At 45.0% G+C, this 21868-nt stretch overlaps 1 protein-coding gene across 1 annotated transcript in view; it reads right to left on the minus strand.

Annotated features, from left to right (window-relative positions):
• Window positions 1-1366: 1366 nt before the first annotated feature.
• CUNH3orf52 (chromosome unknown C3orf52 homolog) overlaps window positions 1367-21868 on the minus strand; it is a 56001-nt gene continuing 35499 nt past the window's right edge. Inside the window, exons 8-9 of the mRNA XM_054398718.1 lie at window positions 1764-1888; window positions 1367-1613 (exon numbers count right to left, since the gene is read on the minus strand). Coding sequence (XP_054254693.1) covers window positions 1367-1613; window positions 1764-1888 — 372 coding nt within the window. The remainder of the gene's footprint in view (window positions 1614-1763; window positions 1889-21868) is intronic.

Here is a 21868-nt window from a genome sequence, read left to right on the forward strand (position 1 = left end):
CTTCACCTGAAGAAAGTTAAGGAAAGATTAGTGAGTCAATGACAAATCACCTTCCAGTGAAATCATATCTTCCCTAGACAAACATTAACAGTAGCTTTGTCTGGGGACAGACAGCAAATGTTGACATGTCTCATTACACAGAACAAAAAGTGCTTCAGTCAAGACAGGAAAAACATTTCATCATGTAGTTTAGAAACATATAATACACCAGAAGTTCGATATGCTGGTTGTCCAGGACTAGCTGCGGCACTGCGAGAGAGATAGGGTTAGCTAGTGAGGTCAAGGGATAAACTGAAAGCAATTTCTTGGAAGATTTCAGTATTCCTCATCTTTCCATAACTGCATGAATTGGGGAACTTTTGGAGCATACTGCACCTGCTACATGCACAAATATTTCCTCAAAGTGGAAAAGGGGCAAAATCAGAGTTGTGTTGCTGCTTTCCCCAGTGAACAGCTTTTGATGTACTTCCAGTTCCCTCAAACAGTTAATATTGCCACAATACAAATGAATTGTAGACCTGAATGGAACTGAAGCTGGAATCCTATTTAAGTGGAACTATTATTTTACGTAAAATACCTCTGTAACACGCATCACTAGCTGATATGTGTAACATATAAAACTAGCTAATGCATCTTGGGAAAATACTCTGTCAAGAACATAAGCAAAGCTTGATTTGTTAAAGATTTTCACAACATAGAAATAATACAAGAGAATCAACTGTGTTACCATACAGTTTTAAAAAGGAGATCTGATGAATAAATAAATTAAAAGGATATTAAGAGGAAAAAAATAACTTGCATTCCAGACTTCCTCACTGCCTCTAGGTCCTGAACTCTCTTTTGATCACTCTTGGACTACACATTGCAGCTTCATCTCCATTCACATTGGAGAGCAGTAACGGCTAATAATCTCAAACCCATCTCATACTAGGAAAAGTTTCCTAGTGATGTCCTTAACCAAGGCTTCAGGGAGTCAGCAGGCTTTCCTACCTCCATGCCAGTTGTATAGCTATGCCAGTCATAACAAAAATCTCTCTTTAGGTCACGAGCCCAGGCTAGTGCATTCAGGGGAAAATAAAGAGAGGATGAAAAAGGGGGGGAAAAAAGGAAAATTAAAAAAGGAAAAGGAAAAAGAAAAAGAAAAAGTATGTAAGACTGGGTAAGCAAAGAGCAAACCCTTCACTGTGCCATACCTTCCCAAACTGCACCTCCAAGGTCTTCTGAGCCAATGCCTGCCTCCCTACACTGCATTCACTCGTCTTCTCGACCTGTGAAACTTCTCCAATTTCTAAAAACTTTTCCAACTTCTGGTGACTAGCTCCTGCTAACTGTTCAGCGCCGCTTGTCCCTGCTGGTGTTACAAATTTCAGAAGGCCGCTACTGGTGTGAACACGGAACCCTCGGGATCATTCAAGGCACTGCTCGGGCACCCACTGCTGCACTTGAGAACGACCGCAGCTTGTTTTGGCTCTCGGTACTCCTCCGCCGGCTGTAGCTGCTTGCCGTCTTCCGGGCTGCTGTTGAACCGCCTCCAGGGACGAACGGCCGCCGGGGACGAACTCGGTGGCGGCAGGGGACAGCCCTGATTAACTCCCCCCCCCCTATAAACGCGCCTGAAAAGTGTCTTGGGAGAGAGAGTTACAGCCAAGTACCCCGGAGCAGGGAAGGACGGAAAAAACGTCCCCAAGGGGCTGGGATAAGCGGAAGATTCTAGGCTTCCCACCTCAGTGGTGCCCGATCCTGAAGTCTCTCTCGTCTCTTACCACGGCGTCCCGTCCCGGGAGTGCCAGAAACTAGACACACGTTCGCCAACCCCGGAGACAGCGGTAACTTTAGCGCGTTCGTTTTCGAAAGGGACGCGCCGCAGCGAGAAGCTGTCACAGGTTCCCTTACTGATAGAGCAGCAAACACCTGTAGTTAACCCCTTGGTGCTTCCTACTGATCTTGCCGCAACACGATAAACGCATTTTATTATTCCCCAGCCTTCGCTTGCACGTGGAATTACCTGCAAAGGGCTTCCCCACACTGCCCCGTTTTCTCTTCCTCTCAAGGAAAATCAGCAGCATAAACTTGAACTTTCTTTCCAGAAACCTAGTTTCATTCCAGAGTGCAATGGAGCAAGTTGCTTTTATGTACAGAGCATAGTTTGAAGGCAGTCACAATGTATTCTTATTAAAAACAATGTATTCTTATTTAAAACTTTTTTGTTATCACAGACCACAAGAACTAGAATACAAAGGCGGGAACATAATGTAATAGCAATGATGGTGATGATACTACCAATAGCCAAAAGCTACTCACTGTTCAGATACTTAAGTGTTCCAGGAAGTGGTTTGTGCTTTTTTCTTTTCAAAGACCAGATCTTGAACTTATTTCATGTAAGAATTCACTGGAAGTTGCACAACAAATACAGCAAGGTTTTTCTAACCCTGGCAATTGTTTTTTAATTAATTACCACAAACTGCAACAATCAACTACAAGTCATTAGTCTGACAATAGTCAGCAACAAAATTTTATTACACCAAGGCTCTGCCTCTTCTCTGGATCCTCAGCCCTGATAAACAAACAACACCTTATGGAAAGGAAAATATCTCTATACAAAGCCTCTAGGCCAAGTTGATTTGATGCCTGGTCTCACACCCATGCTCACAAGTGGTCAAGCCACTGGGCTCCTCTTCAGTTGTGATGAGGAATTGATTTAGGGATATGCTTCATATCTTAGGGAGTAGTCTTTTGCTGCTAACTTCTGTTGGGTTGAGAGGAAAAGGACCAGCAGGAGTGATACAGGACAATCTCGCTGCCACCTTCCTGTTGCTAGACTACAGCATTTTAACAGAGACAAGTTGTCTCTGTTGTAGTTTTATCAAGCTTGTCCCAGACTGACAGAAACAAACCATTTCTTGATTTGATTAATTTGAAACAATATCCTTTGCAATCAGTGCAGACATTTGGTGTCTGCTGCTTCTTCAGCTGCTTTCACACACATATCTGTGTCATGTATTTCAATTGTAGTATTTCTCTTTCAAGGTCCTAGAAAGTCTCTTAAAACATTATTGCTCATGCGAAAGATATCAGACTTTGCACAATTTGAAGCCCTTACCAAAATTCATTGACAAAGATACCCACAGAGGCCAAAAGCCCACATAAAACCAGAAACCTTTTCTTAAGACAAAGAAATGTATGGTAATATTTGGAGCACTGGTATTAAACTGTCCTATGGAAGGGGATTGCGTTTGCACGTTTCCTAAGTCATCCCAGGCTCACTTATGCATTAAGTGTGCCTGTTCTGCTGTTCTTAGTACCTCACTGCACAAAGCAGTGCCTTTTGAAATGTTCAAAAAAGAAAGCCTTTTCCACCCTCACTAGATCAGGTCTAACCTGAGGCCTGCTGGGTCAGGGCAGTGGCTCTTCCAGATGAAACACCTTTGGAGACAGCTTCACCACTGTGCTCAGTTTAGTGGAGCCCTTCCTCTGCCAATTAACAAACCAAAGCTCAAGCTCCACCACTAACTTTTTTCAACATTTTTTTTCTTTCTCCAAGGAACAATGTCTGCCAACCTTCCCTTTTTTATTCTGAGTAGAGAATGGATTCCCTCTAAAGCAGGTCTGTTCTCTAGCAATTAACACACTGCTTTTTGTTTGAGGCTGATGTACTACATCCTTTAACATGCATTTTTCTTTTTATGAGGAAAATGTTTTAGCGAGTCTTCTTTGCTCACCTGCTTTCACTATAGTTGTGGGGATTTTAGAAGAAAGTCCTGGGAACTGCAAACTGCACAGCTTAAAATAAATTTATCCAGAAGTGCCCTGTGTCATCAAAGCAACAAAAGCACAGAATTCCCAGGGACATTTTCTTACCCTTAATTAATGAAAATAAAGGAGACTGTGCTGGTTTGAGGCCAGCCAGAACATCTCTTGCCTCGAAAGGGACAAAAGAATGACACACGCAAACGGATTGGAGAGTGATGGAAAGTTTAAGTGGAAAAGCGATTGGTGAAAATACAGAAAAACTACAAACTACAAAGCATAGTGGAAAAGAACATCCCAAAGCATAAGCATACAGAGTCCCCCACACAGTACCCAGAGGTTTCCCAATCCTTCCCTCCTCCCACCTGAGGGTCTACCCAATCCCTCAGGGCTTTTCCTACCCCCCCCCCCCCCCCCCCCCCTCACTGCTAGGCAAGTCTCAGGCTGGTCAGGTCTGAGACTGCCCCCCCCCCTCCCTCCATTCTCCTCCTGGCATTAGGCCTAGTCAGGCCTAAGAGGCCTGAGATACCCCCCCGGCATTACCCGATAAGAGAGGACGTCTCCCATGGGAGCAGAGAGGGAAGAAAGAGGAAGAGAATGACTCTGCAGATGGCTTTATAGGGCGCAGGATTTATGGGTAGAAATACGCCATTTCCTGTGTCCACCCCTAGTGGGCGAGCACCCAGGACATCAGAAGTGTGTCTCATGCAGCAGTGGCAGGGGGCACCCAGCCTAAACTGCCACAGAGACATTTCTAGGATTTGAGCTATATTTCATATTAGCTCAACCTGTAACTCATGTCTACTGAGGTAGAAAATGTCTATATTTATACAAGCTTTACTGCTCATTCAATGGGTTGAAGACGCTTAAAGAAGAAAATTATTAAAATGTCTTGAAAGTAAGAAAGCTTTCTTCCTCACAGCTTGGAGAACGGACTTTGGAACATTTCCACATTTCCTTCCCTGGTTCTTTGCAAGATCCCTTTCTTCAGGAGTGCAAGGCAGGACTGAAACAAAATGTCCATTTCCTGTTGTCAGTTCCTTTCAATACCTTCACTTCCAGTGACCACAGTTAATGTCTTTTACAGGACAACCCTCAAAGTCATTCTGTTGTGTCTTTAGATACAGTGGTTGTAATTTCTTGATACCTGGGATAGGGTTGCTGGATACCAGAAGACTATTTCAAAGTCCAAAGAGAAAAAAATAGCACTGGTGAGATATTATTTTAATACAAGAGTCTAATGGCATTTTCACACTCTTTTGTGATCTCTCACTAGAGGGTACTCTGCTATTATAAAAGAAGAGGCTGCATCATGACACAAACTGTAGACGAACCTTTGCAAATACATTGGAAGAACACTTCTAACACACCTCATGTAATGATACAGAGAGCTGGTGGGGAAGCTTTCCAGCTTAAAAACAACTTTTTTCAAAATACTGGTTGTCATAAAGTTCCGTGGATCTTGCTGCATCCATAGCACAGATCCTTCCTTCTGATTTCTTGTGAAATGTCAAAAAGCACCCCAGGAAATTCAACAGCTTGTCTGGCTTCATCCTTTCCGGTGCTTACGTGCTCATCCACACTTACTTTAGGTGCTGCACCAGGGACACACAGGCTCTGACCCTGGTTCATGCTGGTAGCTGGAATTTGGTTTCTTTGATCTGACACCCAGGCACATGTCCCTGTGGTCCTGACCCAGAAGCTGGCACCAGGCCTCCATACACACTTGTGTACCACCTAGGAAGTCCTTCATCCAGGAAAAGACTTAGAAATGGTGGACAGGAGAGGTGCCTGGGGACTAGAGGAAGACAAACATCACTCCAATCTTCAAAAAGGGTAAGAAGGACCCAGGTAACTATAGACTGATCAACCTCACCTCCATCCCTGGAAAGGTAGGAACAACTTATCCTTGGCACTGTCCTTAGGCATATCAAAGACAAGAGGGTCATTAGGAGCAGTCAACATGATTTTGGGGAAGTCATGTTTGACCGACCCGATAGCATTTTATTAGGACATAATCAGATGGATAGGTGATGGTAGAGCAGATGTGGTTTATCTTGATTTGAGGAAAGCATTTGACATCGTCTCCCACAGCATCCTTGCAGCTAAACTGAGGAAACATGGTCTGGATGATCAGGTAGTGAGGGGGACTGTGAACTTGTTGAAGGAAGAAGTCAGAGAGTTGTGGTGAATGGCATGGAGTCTAGTTGGAGGCCTGTATGTAGTGGAGTCCCTCAGGGGTCAGTCCTTGGAACAGTACTATTCAATATATTCATCAATGACCTGGATGAAGGAACAGAGTGCACTGTCAGCAAGTTTGCTGATGACACAAAACTGGGTGGAGTGGCTGACACACCAGAAAGCTGTGCTGCCATTCAGTGGGACTTAGACAAGATGGAGAGTTGGGCAGGGAGAAATTTAATGAAGTTCAACAAGGGCAAGTTTGGAGTCTTGCACCTGGGAAAGAGCAACCCCTTGTACCAGTATAGGTTGCGAACTGATCTGCTGGAGAGCAGTGAAGGGGAAAAGGACCTGAAAGTTCTAGTGGATAGAAGGTTGACCGTGAGCCAGCAATGTGCTCTTGTGGCCAAGAAGGCCAGTCACAGGATCACAGGATGTCAGGAGTTGGAAGGGACCCAAAGAGATCATCAAGTCCAACCCCCCCCCTGCCAGAACAGGACCATACAATCTAGCTCAGGTCACAGAGGAACACATCCAGACGGGCCTTGAAAGTCTCCAGAGAAGGAGACTCCACAACCTCTCTGGGGATCCTGTTCCAGTGGTCTGTGACCCTTACAGTAAAGAAGTTCCCCCTTGTGTTGAGGTGGAACCTCCTGTGGTGCAGCTTACATCCATTGCTCCTTGTCCTATCACAGGGAGCAATTGAGAAGAGCCTGTCCCTTCCCTCCTGACACCCAGCCCTTAGATATTTATAAACATTTATTAAATCCCCTCTAAGTCTTCTCTTTTCCAGACTAAAAAGCCTCAGGTCGCTCAGCCTCTCCTCATAAGGCACATGACCCAGTCCCCTAATCATCCTTGTAGCCTTCTGCTGGACCCTCTCCAGAAGAAGACCCTCTCCCTATCCCTCCTAAACTGGGAAGCCCAAAACTGAATGCAGTACTCATGACGAGGTGTCACCAGGGCAGAGTAGAGGGGGAGGAGAACCTCCCTCGATCTGCTGGACCCACTCTTCTTAATACATCCCAGGATCCCATTGGCCTTCTTGACCGCAAGGGCACATTGCTGTCCCATGGATAACTTGTTATCTACCAGGTCCCTCCCCATGGGGCTGCTCTCCAGCAGATCACCTCCCAGCCTGTACTGGTGCAGTTTATTATTCCTCCCCAAATGCAGGACTCTGCACTTGTCCTTGTTGAAGCTCATTTGTTTCCTCTATGCCCAGCTCTCAAGTCTGTCCAAATCTTGCTGGATGGCCGCACAGCCTTCAGCTGTATCAGCCAAGCCTCCCAGTTTGGTGTCATCAGCAAACTTGCTGAGCAGACACTCTGTCCCCTCATCAATGTCGTTGATGAAGATGTTGAACAACACCAGACCCATCACTGAACCCTGGGGGACTCCACTATCTACAGCTCTCCAGCTGGACCTGGCACATTGATCACTCTGTGAACTCTATCTTGTAACCAGCTAATCCACCTCACTGTCTGCTCTTCCATCCCACACTTCCTGAGCTTGCTCACTAGGATGTCATGGGAGACGGTGTCAAAGGCCTTGCTAAGGTCAAGGTAGACTACATCCACTGGTCTCCCTGAATCTACCCATTCAGTTATGGCATCGTAGAATCCCCTTGGTAAATCCATGCTGATTACTCCTGATAACCTTCTTCCCTTCCAAGTGCCTTGAGATACCCTCCAGAAGGAGCTGCTCCATCATCTTCCCAGGGATGGAGTTGAGGCTGGCTGGTTGATAGTTCCCTGGAACCTCTTTCTTGCCCCTTTTGAAGACTGGAGTGACATTGGCTCTCCTCCAGTCCTCAGGCACCTCTCCTGTCTTCCACAATTTGGCAAAAATGATGGAGAGTGGCAGAGCGATAACATCAGCCAGCTCTCTCAGCACTCTTGGGTGAATCTCATCAGTTCCCATGGACTTGTGAATATTCAATTTGTGCAAATGATCCTTAACCCAGTCTTCACTGACCAGTGGGAAGCAATCCCTCCTCCAGGCTTCCTCTTCTTCATCCAGGGTCTGGAGTACATGAAGAGTTCAGCCTTAGGTGTAAAGCCTCATGCAAAGGCAGCATTCAGCAACTCTGCCTTCTCTGCATCCTCAGTTATTAGGGATGCCTCCTCGTTCAGCAGTGACCCCACACCTTCCCTATTCTTCCTTTTCCTACTGATGTATTTGAAGAAGCCTTTCTTGTTCTCTTTTACTTCCTTTGCCAGTTTCAGTTCCAAGAGAGCTTTGGCCTTTCTTGTTGCCTTCCTGCATGCCCTGACAACTTCTCTATAGTTCTCCCAAGTGACAAATCCCTTCTTCCATGAATTGTAAGTTTCTTTCTTCCCTGAGATTTCCTTCAGGAGCTCCTTGCTCAGCCATGCAGGTCTCTTAGCATGTCTACCTGATTTTCTACTCAAGGGAACACACCTAGCTTGGGCTTGGAGGAAGTGGTCTTTAAAAACTGACCAACTTTCTTGGATCCCTCCAGGGTCTTAGCCCATGGGATTTCTGCAAGTATGTCTCTGAAGTGTGCAAAGTTAGCTCTGCAGAAGTCCAGGGTTGTAATTCTACTTCTTCTACTTCTACACTCTGTAATGCTAAACTCCAGCATGTCATGATCACTGGCACCAAGGCTGTTCCCAACCTTGATGTCCTCAACCAGTCCTTCTTTATTACCTACTACAAGGTCCAGCAGTGCACCTCTCCTTGTTGGTTCTTCCACTACCTGCATCAAGAAGTTATCATTGATACACTGCAAGACTGTGCCTGGCTATATGAGCTTCCCAGCAAATATCAGTGATTGAAATCACCCATGAGTACCAAGGAGTGTGGTCTAGAGGCTACCTCCAGTTGACTGTAGAAGCCTCATCAACATCCTCCTCTTGGTTTGGCAGTCTGTAGTAGACATCTCCTTTCCCACATCCCGTAATTTTTACCCACAAGCGTTCAACCTGTTCTGCCTCCCCCCTTGGGTGGAACTCAGCACATTTCAGTTGCTCTTGCACATAAGAGAGTGTGATGGTTTGAAACTGTCTTTTTAATTTTTCCTTGCAAAGTTCAGAACAGAGAAAGTGAAAGAATGTAAATAAGTCACTATTGGGTGTAAGAAAGCAAAATAACGATTGTTCTAAACACTTCCATTGGATAGATAGAAATGTTTAAGAACTATTACCCAAAACAAAGTAGGCATTCGGCACATTCTGCGTTCTGCAGTGGGGGCAGTTGCTGGGCTGTCTGGCTGCTGTTTCTTCTTCTCTTCTGGCTGAAGATAACACACTGACCTTGGCAGCTAAGTTAACAGCTTTCTGCTTAACTAACTCTGCTTCTCTGTCCAGGAGGGTCTGGGGGGGGAAGCTCCTGGGAGAGGGAGGCCCCTTTGGGAGGATCCCCTTGGGGGGAAGCAAAGGGAGATCGATTGTGCTTTTTCTGTTGATTGTATATATTTGTGAATGTTGTGAATTTTGTATATTTGTACATATTCATTGCATTTCATTGTAGATTTTAGACTCTGCTTGTAAATACAGCTTTTCATTTGCTTCCAGACTGAGCTAGCCTGGTTATTGTCGGTGGTGGGGGAATTTCAGCTCACACCGACACACTTTTTATTTTTGGCGCTCCAACTCGGGGCTCGATTGCTTGTTTGATTTATTTCTGCTCAGATTAGGAAGCAAAATGAAGCTGTTTTGGATTTTGAGTAATTTTATTTCCTCTGTTATCAGTGTGATTGTCTACAGATGGGCTGTTTCCTGCATGATAGACAAGATTGTGAGATATGTGGCATATAAGTCGTTTCTTTGGGTTAAGAACAAGTTACTGAATGTTGGTGAATTCTGTTATGGTCTTATTGGGCTAAGAAGCTATGGTAACTCAACTATGGATCTGCTAGCAGACACATATGAGTTTGTTACTCCTCTTACAACTACAGAGGGTCTTTGTAACCAGTGGTACCCTAGATATCTTGTACTAGCCTTAATCTTAATTTTGTTGCTTCTTGGAATAATCATATGGCTACTGATAGCACTGTATCAAGAAAGACATAAGGCTACTTGCTCTTCCAACTCTGCTGTGAATGTGAAAACCAATCCAGTAAATTTGGTGGCCACTGTAACCAGAAAGCGTAAAGGAGATGCAGATGCTGCAGGAGATGGTGCAGATGGAGATGAGGGTCCTTCTACTCAGGGTCCCTCTGTTAAGAAAGATCCTTCTGATGAGGAAGAGAGGGTTAGCCTTAAAACTCTGGTAGACCTCTTGAGACCCCACATGGATGATGGAGATGTAGGTCAGGATGTAGACCCTAGTAGATTAGCAACTGCTGGTAGTGCCTCTGAACTCAAAGAAATTCAACGGAGGATTAAAATAGGATTATGGGGACAGCGACCTCAGGATGATGATGATGATGATGATGATGAGGATGACATACAGTCAGCTAATGCACCCAGACAGGAAATTAGACATGTGAGGAAGGATTACATCAGAGGAGATAATGAGCCAGTCCTGTCTTGGCTAGCCAGGTGTTTTGATATGGGAGCCCCAGCATTGGTGGTAGGCGACAAGTCGGCCTCTCAGTTGGGGATGCTCTCAAAGGATACAGGCATAGACAGGCATCTAGGCAAGTGCATTGGTAAAGTTTCTCTGTGGGCACGCCTCCTACTGGCAGTCTCGCTGAGGTACCCCAGCAGAGATGATTTACCATGGAACCCTAAGCCTTGGACCACAATAGCTGAGGGAATCAAGCGTCTGAGAGAGTTTGCTGTGAGAGAAGTAATGTATGGAGATCATAAGACTCTGAATCCTGATGAAATTCCTGTTGGAACAGGCCTTGCCAAAAAGCTCATTAAGCTTGCTCCTCCTAATTATGCTACTATTCTGGCAAGCAGGATTGTGGCAAGAAATTATGGTGGAGCACCTCCTACTGTTGGCCATTTCACTGACCAAATGAGGCAGTTGGAGGATAGTCTTGCACGTACTTCTTTGGTTTCAGCCATTGAAACTCTGTCTGGAAAGATGGAGAATTGCATGAAAGAGCTGAAGGAGGAACTTAAAACCTCCATATCCAACTTGATGAAGGGGGATGATTCTAATTCCTCTTCCTCCAGATGGATACAAGTTTCAGCTGTTAGAAACAGACGTGCTCCAAGGAGGCCATTCCAGAATAGGTCAAACCAAAACAGACAGCAGTGGCAATCACGTGGCAGTATCTGGATAACTCTGCGTGATCAGTTTGGTGAGAACATGAACAGATGGGATGGTCAACCAACTTCTGATCTTTTCAAGAGGTTACGGGAGCTGCAGAGGGGCAGATCCCGAGGTAGCAATACCAGGAGGGTAGCTGTCGCTTCCTCAGTTTCCCAGAACAACTCTGATAGCTCCAACAGTGATCCTAATTCTGATGCTGGACATTGTGCCGGCTGTACATGTGGAGGTAATCCCCACCATTAGGGGTGCCCTGCCTTCCGCCAGGGGGAGGTAAGGGATAATGGAGATAACAGAATCTATTGGGATGTGTACATCCAGTGGCCTGGCACTTCAAAATTTCAGAAGTACAGGGCCTTGGTTGACACAGGAGCTCAGTGCACCATAATACCATCAAATTATCAAGAGGGAGAATCTATAACTATTCAGGGAGTCACTGGTGGATCTCAAGAGTTCTTTAAGATAGAGGTTGATATAAGTTTAACTGGGAAGCAGTGGAAGAAACATACTATTGTAACAGGTCCTAATGCACCTTGTATTTTGGGAATTGACTTTCTGAGAGAAGGGCGTTTTAAAGACCCTAAGGGTTACAAATGGGCTTTTGGAATAGCAACTGTAGAAATTGATGGAGGAAAATTGAAGTTGTCCATTAGACCTGAGCTTTCAGATGAATCTGCAGTTGTGGGACAACATGAGATAGAGGATGTAAAGCTGCCGGTTGCTTCTCAAACTGTGCATCACAGACAATACAGAACCAACCGTGACTCTTTGGTGCCCATTCAAAACTTGATTCGTCAGTTGGAGAGTCAGAAGGTCATCAGCAAAACTCATTCACCTTTCAACAGTCCAATCTGGCCTGTGCGAAAGCAGAATGGAGAGTGGCGTCTGACAGTTGATTTCCGTGCCTTGAATGAAGTAACTCCACCCATGAGTGCAGCTGTACCAGACATGATGGAACTCCAATATGAGCTGGAATCCAAGCAGGCCAAATGGTATGCTACCATAGACATTGCTAATGCTTTCTTCTCTATTCCCATAGCAGAGGAATGCAGGCCTCAGTTTGCTTTCACCTGGAGAGGCATTCAGTACACATTCAATCGTTTGCCCCAGGGGTGGATTCACAGTTCAACCATCTGCCATGCAGTGATCCATGATGCTTTGGAGAAAGGTGGAGCTCCAGAACACATTCAGTTCATCGATGACATCATCGTCTGGGGTGAGACTGCTGAAGAAGTCTTCGAGAAAGGTAATAAAATCCTTGACATTCTCTTGCAAGCTGGTTTCGCTATCAAGCGAGACAAGGTGAAAGGACCTGCCAGAGAAATCCAGTTTCTGGGAGTGCGGTGGCAAGATGGTCGCCGTCACATCCCAATGGATGTGATAAACAGAGTCTCCACCATGGCAAATCCCATCAACAAGAAAGAAACTCTGCGTTTCTTAGGCATAGTGGGATTTTGGAGACTGCACATTCCTGGATACAGTCAGATTGTGAAACCTCTCTATGATGTGACTCGATAGAGAAACAGTTTCCAATGGGGTCCTGAGCAACAAGCAGCCTTTGACCAGATCAAGCGAGAGGTAGTCCAAGCGATGGGTCTGGGAACTGTCCGAACTGGTCCAGACATTAAGAACATTCTGTACACGGCCGCGAGTGACAATGGTCCAACCTGGTGCTTATGGCAAAAAGCTCCAGGGGAGACACGAGGACGTCCTCTTGGTTTCTGGGGTCGTGGCTACAGAGGCTCAGAGGCAAACTACACTCCAACAGAGAAAGAGATTTTAGCTGCTTATGAAGGAGTGAAAGCTGCTTCTGAAGTGATTGGAACTGAGTCACAACTTCTTCTAGCTCCTAGATTGCCAGTTCTGAATTGGATGTTCAAAGGCAAAGGTTCTTCACCACATCATGCAACAGATGCTACCTGGTCTAAGTGGATGGCTCTGATAACACAGAGAGCTCGAATGGGAAATCTCGAAAGGCCTGGTTTGGTGGAGGTGATCACAAACTGGCCAGAAGGCACAAGCTGTGCAAAACCTCCAGAGGAAAGAGTAACTCGCGCTGAGGAAGCTCCTCCTTACAGTGATCTGTCTGATGATGAAAAGAGATATGCTTTGTTCACAGACGGTTCCTGTCATCTTGTTGGGAACAAGCGGAGATGGAAATCTGCAGTGTGGAGCCCAACGCGCAGAGTTGCAGAAGCGAGAGATGGAGAAGGAGAATCCAGTCAATTTGCAGAGGTAAAAGCTGTCCAGCTAGCTCTTAACATAGCTGAACGTGAGAGATGGCCAAAGCTTTATCTCTACACCGACTCGTGGATTGTAGCCAATGCCTTGTGGGGTTGGCTGAAAAACTGGAAAAAGAATGGCTGGCAGAGGAAAGGAAAGCCAATCTGGGCTGCAGATCTGTGGCAAGACATTGCTGCTCGCATTGAGAGAATCCCAGTGCAAGTGAGACACATCGATGCTCACATTCCTAAGAGCAAAGCTACAGAGGAACAACAACACAACCATCAGGCAGATCTAGCTGCAAGAGTTTCCCAGGTGGACACAAACTCTGATCCTGATCCTGATCTTGACTGGAAACACCGAGGTGAGCTGTTCTTAGCTCGGTGGGCCCATGACTCGTCAGGACATCAAGGCAGAGATGCAACCTACCGATGGGCTCGTGACAGATCCATTGACATTTCCATGGATGCTATCACACAAGTCATCCATGACTGTGACATTTGTGCTGCTATTAAGCAGGCAAAGCGGATCAAGCCCTTGTGGTACGGTGACCGATGGTCCAAGTACAAGTATGGTGAAGCCTGGCAGATTGACTACATCACTCTACCTCGTTCTCCATCTGGTAAGCAGTATGTGCTGACTATGGTAGAGGCAAGCACTGGATGGCTGGAAACTTATCCAGTTCCTCATGCAACTGCACGTAACACCATTCTTGGCCTGGAGAGACAAATCCTGTGGAGACACGGAACTCCAGAGAGGATTGAGTCGGACAATGGAACTCATTTCAAGAACAATCTTGTAAAAAAACTGGGCCAAAGAGCACGGCATCGAGTGGATATTCCACATTCCCTACTATGCCCCAGCTGCAGGGAAGATCGAACGCTACAACGGTTTGCTGAAAACCACTCTCAAAGCCATGGGGGGTGGATCTTTGAAAAACTGGGAGAAACATTTAGCACAAGCAACCTGGTTGGTGAATAGTAGAGGTTCAGTGAATCGAGCTGGACCTGCCCAATCAGATTTGTTGCGAAAGGAAGAAGGTGATAGAGTTCCTGTTATCAGAGAAAAGAATCTGTTAGGCAAAACTGTTTGGGTATTTTCTCCTTCAGGAGAGGCCAAACCTGTCCGAGGGGTGGTTTCTGCTGAAGGTCCTGGTCACACCTATTGGGTGATGCAAGAAAATGGTGAAATTCAGTGTATTCCACAAAGAAATCTAACTTTGGCTGAGAGAGGTTAAATTCAGAGTGTTGCGCAGATACAGCATCGCGCCCAAGAGGAGAGTTCATGAGATCTACGGTGCACGAGCCCTGAGAGCCCTGAGTCACCTGAGAGTCCCTGTTCCTTCCTTCGCTCCATCTACGAGGAAACAAGCTGTTTGCTGTTTTTCCTGTGATTTGACTCTTTTGAATCATCTACATCTGAAATAGCCGGAATGGACTATGGTCTTTATTCACCTAGTGTTGTAGATATTATTTTAGATGAGATAAATGATGGTAGCAGCCAATGGAATTGTTTAGAAGGGGTGGACTGTGATGGTTTGAAACTGTCTTTTTAATTTTTCCTTGCAAAGTTCAGAACAGAGAAAGTGAAAGAATGTAAATAAGTCACTATTGGGTGTAAGAAAGCAAAATAACGATTGTTCTAAACACTTCCATTGGATAGATAGAAATGTTTAAGAACTATTACCCAAAACAAAGTAGGCATTCGGCACATTCTGCGTTCTGCAGTGGGGGCAGTTGCTGGGCTGTCTGGCTGCTGTTTCTTCTTCTCTTCTGGCTGAAGATAACACACTGACCTTGGCAGCTAAGTTAACAGCTTTCTGCTTAACTAACTCTGCTTCTCTGTCCAGGGGGGTCTGGGGGGGAAGCTCCTGGGAGAGGGAGGCCCCTTTGGGAGGATCCCCTTGGGGGGAAGCAAAGGGAGATCGATTGTGCTTTTTCTGTTGATTGTATATATTTGTGAATGTTGTGAATTTTGTATATTTGTACATATTCATTGCATTTCATTGTAGATTTTAGACTCTGCTTGTAAATACAGCTTTTCATTTGCTTCCAGACTGAGCTAGCCTGGTTATTGTCGGTGGGGGGGGAATTTCAGCTCACACCGACACAGAGAGCAACTCCCCCACCTTGTCTTGCTGGTCTATCCTTCCTGAACAGTACATAGCCATCCATGACAACATTCGAGTCGTGGGAGCTGTCCCACCATGTTTCAGTGATGGCAATTATATCATAGTTATTCAGCCTAATGCAGATCTCCAGCTCCTGCTGCTTATTTCCCATGCTCCAATCATTGGTATATAAGCATTTCAGGGGGGGAGTTAATCTGTTGGCTTTCACTCTTGCAGTCGGACTATTCCCAGCCACTTCCATGGCCACCAACCTAGCAGTGAACTCTGCATATGCTGGTTCCTTATTACTTGATCCCCATGGTACATCTCTGTAAGACTTTAAGAGTTCTCGTGTGTCCCCAGCATGCTACAAGGTAACAGGCTGAAGGCTGAAATTAGCCTCCTACACTGGCGTGCCAGCCCTCAGCTTGTACTCATTGCTAGCCCTTGCGTCTTCTCCAACACAATGGCCAATGCCATTCTGGGGTGTATTTGAAGGGGTGTGGTTAGTAGGTTGAGACAGGTTCTCTTCCTCCTCTACTCTGCCCTGGTGAGGCCACATCTGGAATATTGTGTCCAGTGCAGGGCCCCTCAGTTCAAGGACAGGGAGCTGCTTGAAAAAAAAGTCCAGTGCAGAGCAACAAAAATGATTAAGGGAGTGGAATATCCTCCTTACGAGGAGAGTCTGAAGGAGCTGTGTCTCTTTAGCCTGGAGAAGAGGAGATTAAAGGGTGACATCATTAATGTTTACAAATATGTAAAGGGTAAACGCCAAGAGGATGGAGTCAGGCTCTTCTCGGTGCTGTCCAATGACAGGACAAGGGGCAATGGGTGGAAGTTGAGGCATAGGAAATTCCATGTAAACATGAAGAAAATTTTTTTTTTGCTGTGAGAGTGACAGAACACTGGAACAGGCTGCTCAGAGGGGTTGTGGAGTCTCCCTCTCTGGAGACAGTCAAATCCCACCTGGATGCGTTCCAGTATGATCTAATATACGTGATCCTACTCTGGCAGGGGGATTGGACTAGATGATTTTTCGAGGACCCTTCTAGCCCTTAACATTCCATGTTAATGTTCAGGTTTTCAATGCCATGCTGATATCATGCCTCCTGTATAAAGAAAGGGATGGCCTAGGCAAAGGATCGCTGGACTTGTAGTTCAGACTGTAATTTGAAACAATTCCTGTTTCCAGGGGCTTCTTCAGCTTCCAGACTTGGGATGTTGGTCTATTCCGCTTTGCTGGCTGCTGGCATGGGGGTTGTTTTTATTTACTTGCTTGCTCTTTCTGCGCTTCCTGCAAAATAAGGTACCTTTAATTTTTGTACTATTTAATTAAACTCTCCTTGTTTCAATCCACAGGGCTTTTGGGTTTCTTGTTTTGTTTTGTTTTACCCTTTTGCTCCCTCCTGTGTGTGAACTTGTGTGAGCAGACTGTGTTGGAATTCAGCCACTGGCTGAGTCAAAGCATAACATAAATATGCACAGTTTAAAAGGACGCTGTGTTAAGGTCCTACACGAGTTAAAAACTTAGCCCAAGCTTGTTAATATCAAGACCAAAGGATCCCAGAGCCAAGGCATTCAGGCTAAATAATACCATTTGCTTTGCAGAGAGAAACACATTACCCAGAGCCGGTTTTACCACAGTAAGAGGCAAACGCTTGCCTTCTTTTCATCTGTCAAGAATGCCCATCATCAAAACCGGTGTTGCCCTGTGCTGGATACGTTGCAGAGGCAGGAGGTGACGGAAGGCAGGATTGAATCAGATCATCAACTGCCCAGCCAATGGACAGGCAAAAATCCCCATGCTTTTTATATGTTTTGGTTGTTTTTCAGTTTGTTCTTTGGTTGCTTTTGTGTTGTATTTTTTGTTGTTGTTGTTGTTATTGTCTGTTTGGGGTTTTGGTTGGTTGGGTGGTGGTGATAATAGTAGTTTAGAACATTACGGAAGGATAAACTTTGAAAACATGCTCTGCTTCCATTTATTTACAATGCTTCATACCACTCACAATGGAGCAGCAAGACAGAACAATACATTCCACTTCTATTTTTGGCAGTTTTATTTTTACTTCTGAAGATCTGTTCAAACTTTGCAATATTTCTTAGCCTAGAAACCACTAATTAAAATAAATACTAAGTATCTCAATAAACCCATCTGAAATATAACCTTCAAAGAGCGACTGTCAAATTGTTAACAGAAGTAACTGTTGACAGGTTATCAAGCACAGGATAATCACAAAGAAATCTCAGAACAGCAGTTGGGATATTAGTCACACAAAGTAAAAACTTCTGATCCCCTCAGTCACACCCTCCTTGTTCCCTGGAAGGTGTTATCTTGTGTTCTTTGTTCAGCTAACAACCAGTTAATTGTACAGTCTGCAAACTGCCAAGCTCCACAGCACTAGCTTACAGTGTTTTATGGCATTGCATTTCAGTAGCCATCTTAGAAGGCAAATAGCATGAAAGCAACACTGTATCAATTTTATGTGTTCTGCCTTTGTCATTTGCTGTTTTCATTCCAATACTGTGAAAGATAAATCAGTAGTCTTCCTTTCTGGCACAGCATTTTGCTTGTAAGCTACCTCATCCTCCTCTTTCACTCAATCTCTAGTCCTATTGAGCTGATAAGCAGAAACATTTAGCTAAATAATAAAATAAATTACAATCCCTCACATAAACAGATAGTTTTGATGACTCCAAACTCTGCTTTTCCCCACTCTGGGTGATCACACAAAATCACAAAATGGTAGGGATTGGAAAATATCTCAAGGTCATCTAGTTCAACCCCCTGCTAATGCAAATTTGTCTAGATCAGGTTGCACAGGAACTTGTTCAGTTGGGTAATGAAAGTCTCTAGAGAAGGAGCCTACACCACCTATCAGGGCAGCCAGTTCCAGTGCTTCATCACCCTGAAAGTAAAGAAGTTCTTCCTAATGGTGGAACTTTACATGTTTAAGTTTGTGCCCAATGACCACGACCAGAAAGAGTCTTGACACCTGCCTGTTCAATATTTAGAAGCACTGATAAGATTCCCTCAGTCTTCTCTAGGTCTCTCAGCCTCTTCTGAGGCTAGAGATGATCTAGTTTCTTCATTATTATTGTAGCCTTCCATTGGACTCTCTCTGGCAATTCCCTGTCTCTCATGAACTGGGGAGCCCAGAACTGGATATGATAAGAAAAAATCAGATGACATGGCAGATGGAGATCAGATGAGAAAGCCAGAAGTAGAGGAAATGGCCTGCTCTGGCTCTCTTCTTGCTACTCACAAGACCACACCAGCTATATGGGCTCATTACTCCTTCCCTGGGTCTACAAACGAAGATGTTGTAGGCATAGAGTGGGAACAAGGAAATCACAGGAAAGCTGCTCAGATCTGACCTAGCAATAGGTAACACTTGTTTTGCTGAGCGTGTATATATCTGCTCACATGCATCCTTCTCCTCCTCACTCCCACCTGCCACTACACCATGACATACACAAGATTCACCAAGCAACCCCATGCCCCTCCAACTGCCCTTTTATTTCCCTATTCCCTCCTGCAGGCAGATGGGGTATTTGGGAAAATAAGGCAGCTGCCATGTATCAGGGAGCTGTGGAAACCACAGAAGAAAGGAGAAGGAAACATTTATGTGCCTTTTGCTTTTGCATTTCTTTCTAGGAAAGGTTGGTAGAAGCTGGAGTTGGCAACTTCCTCGTGCCTGATGACTCCTGGCTTGAAGCCTATTGCTCCTGATGCCTGGATTACAAATTCAGGCTAGTTGCAGTCTTGGCCTGATCTCTCATGCCTTTCAGGGAACAGGTTCAACATCCAAAGCTCACAGCAGTGCACTAAGCTGCTCCACAGGTTTTCTGCACCCTGGCTCCTGGCAGGGGTTGCCTGTGGCCCATTAGGGCCACTTCCCAGGCCAGCATCTCTACAAAATGCTGCTCTCTTTCAGACTATTACTCACATTATTTTGCACTTGCAAAGCTAAAATGTCAGAAATGAATAAACACTCCATTCAAAATTTCAGGACATGCAAACCGTGAGTTTCATTATGCAGATCCACACAGCCATCTTGAGTTTCAAATAAACACTTTACAAATATTTTTCTACAAACATTACAGCATAACAGAAGACATATCTATTAGAAAATATTCCTTTTTTTTTCTTTTCTTTTGAGTGACTCACAGCAGGCATGCTTGGAAGCCTAAGGTGTCATTGTAAGATGTTTCTTTCTCTCTTGTGTAAGGTGGGCAGCTGCTCAGGTGCTCATCAATGTCTGGGGATGAAGGGCACTGTGGGAGTCCATACTGCCTACACTTCTTGGCCTTAGTACAGGCAGGAAGGGTCTAACAGATTGGGGTATTTTTCTTCTTCAAAAGATATAAAAGTTTAAATGTAGGGGAAAGATCTGGCCTATTTGTGTTATCAAATGGGTCCTTGCATCCTTCTGTGTGAGGGGAGACTAAATTTTTCCCCTCACAGTCCCTTCAACAGGTTCTAGATTGGACCTTGGTATGGACTTAGCATCTAAGGCATAGCATCCATCAAGAAGACATGTATCACATTTCCTTCCACTGCTTCTTTTCATTCAAAACATTTACTGAAGGTCAGGGTGCATGCTTTAGACATTTTCTGGAAAAATGTCACCTCGCTCAGTTTACCCCCACATCAAGCTTGTATCCTTCACCCCTACTGTCAGGATGACCTCGGTGGACAACCAGCAGCAACTCAGCCCCAGGTGCAGCATGGCATCACTGTTTAGTTTGAGATGTGTCCTTTCTTCCACATGAGCTGCACTGGCCATGTCACGGAGGTTATATTAGGAGATGTAGAAGAATGGTGCAAGGATATGAGCATTGCTTGCACAACTATTTTGTATGTGTATTAATAGAGTGATGCTTTCTCCACAGCATGCCTTGTCATTGAGAAAGTGAACAGTTTCTAGTTGTCATTGTTGTCAGACACCTATGGGGCTTGCTGAGCATGTTCAGGTTTCCCCTTCGCAGGATGCTGCTACCCAGCCAGCTGTCTGGTGCTAGTCCCTTTGTTCCTCTCCAACGCAGGTGGTACCTGGGCTGGGCAGCATGCAGCCAGTCTTGGGGTGGCCAAGCAGAGCTGGGTCCTGGTGTCAAGTCCTGTGACTGATGGGGGTGAGCCTTGCAACATGCCAGGGAAAGGTAGACCTACCCAGCATGGCTGGGTTGGGTTTCTGTCCTGAAGGGTCAAACCCCCAAACATGCCCTAGCCCAGACAATGGACTAAGCACCTGCAAATATGTTAACCTGGACAGTTCCTGGAGTGCAGATGGTCAAGGTAAATATATAGCACTCATGAATGTGCAAACCTGGACGCTTCCTGGAGTCCAGATAAATATGTGCCATGTGTAATTAACTTTGTAACACAGCTGTGAACTGTGGGTGCCCCTGGCCATGTTTGGATGTGCCCCATCCCTTAGGTCCAGTTATCAGCGTTTTGTATTTTTGTTTTCTGATTAGGGTGGCTCACATTTTGGCAACTCCAAATGGCTATGATCACTTAAAAAATGTTTTCTGCCTATAATTAGCCCTGAATCACACAAATAGCTTGCTGGAAGCCAACAGGCACAAATCATAATATGATAAAAATTCTCAGACATGTTCGCATATGCGCAACTCCTCCTCTCCTATAAAGTGGTAATTAATTACACGAAAATAGAAACATCTCAAGCATCAGTATTCCTCTAAAGAAACATTTTGTATGTGCTTTTGAGTTAAGTTCATGTGATGGTTTGAAACTGTCTTTCTAATTTTTCCTTGCAAAGTTCAGAATAGAGAAAGTGAAAGAGTGTAAAGAAGTCACTATTGGGTGTAAGAAAGCAAAATAACGATTGTTCTAAACACTTCCATTGGATAGATAGAAATGTTTAAGAACTATTACCCAAAACAAAGTAGGCATTCGGCACATTCTGCGTTCTGCAGTGGGGGCAGTTGCTGGGCTGTCTGGCTGCTGTTTCTTCTTCTCTTCTGGCTGAAGATAACACACTCTGACCTTGGCAGCTAAGTTAACAAATTACTGCTTAACTAACTCTGCTTTTCTGTCCAGGAGGGTCTGGGGGGGAAGCTCCTGGGAGATAAGCCCCTTTGGGAAGGCTCCCCTTTGGGGGAAAGCAAAGGGAGATTGGTTGTGCTTTGCTGTTGATTGTATATATTTGTAAATGTTGTGAATTTTGTATATTTGTACATATTCATTGCATTTCATTGTAGATTGTAGACTGTGCTTGTAAATACATCTTTCATTTGCTTCCAGACTGGGCTAGCCTGGTTATTGTCGGGGGGGGAAGGGGGGGGGAGGAATTTCAGCTCACACTGACACAGTTCAATAATTAATTCCCATCACCCTGGAACCTGTGATTGTTTCATACAAATGTCTTCTTTGTTTTCCTGCAAGATTTCTGG

Source organism: Indicator indicator, unplaced genomic scaffold (genome assembly GCF_027791375.1).
Source record: "Indicator indicator isolate 239-I01 unplaced genomic scaffold, UM_Iind_1.1 iindUn_scaffold_87, whole genome shotgun sequence".
In the NCBI taxonomy this organism is placed as follows: Eukaryota; Metazoa; Chordata; class Aves; order Piciformes; family Indicatoridae; genus Indicator; species Indicator indicator.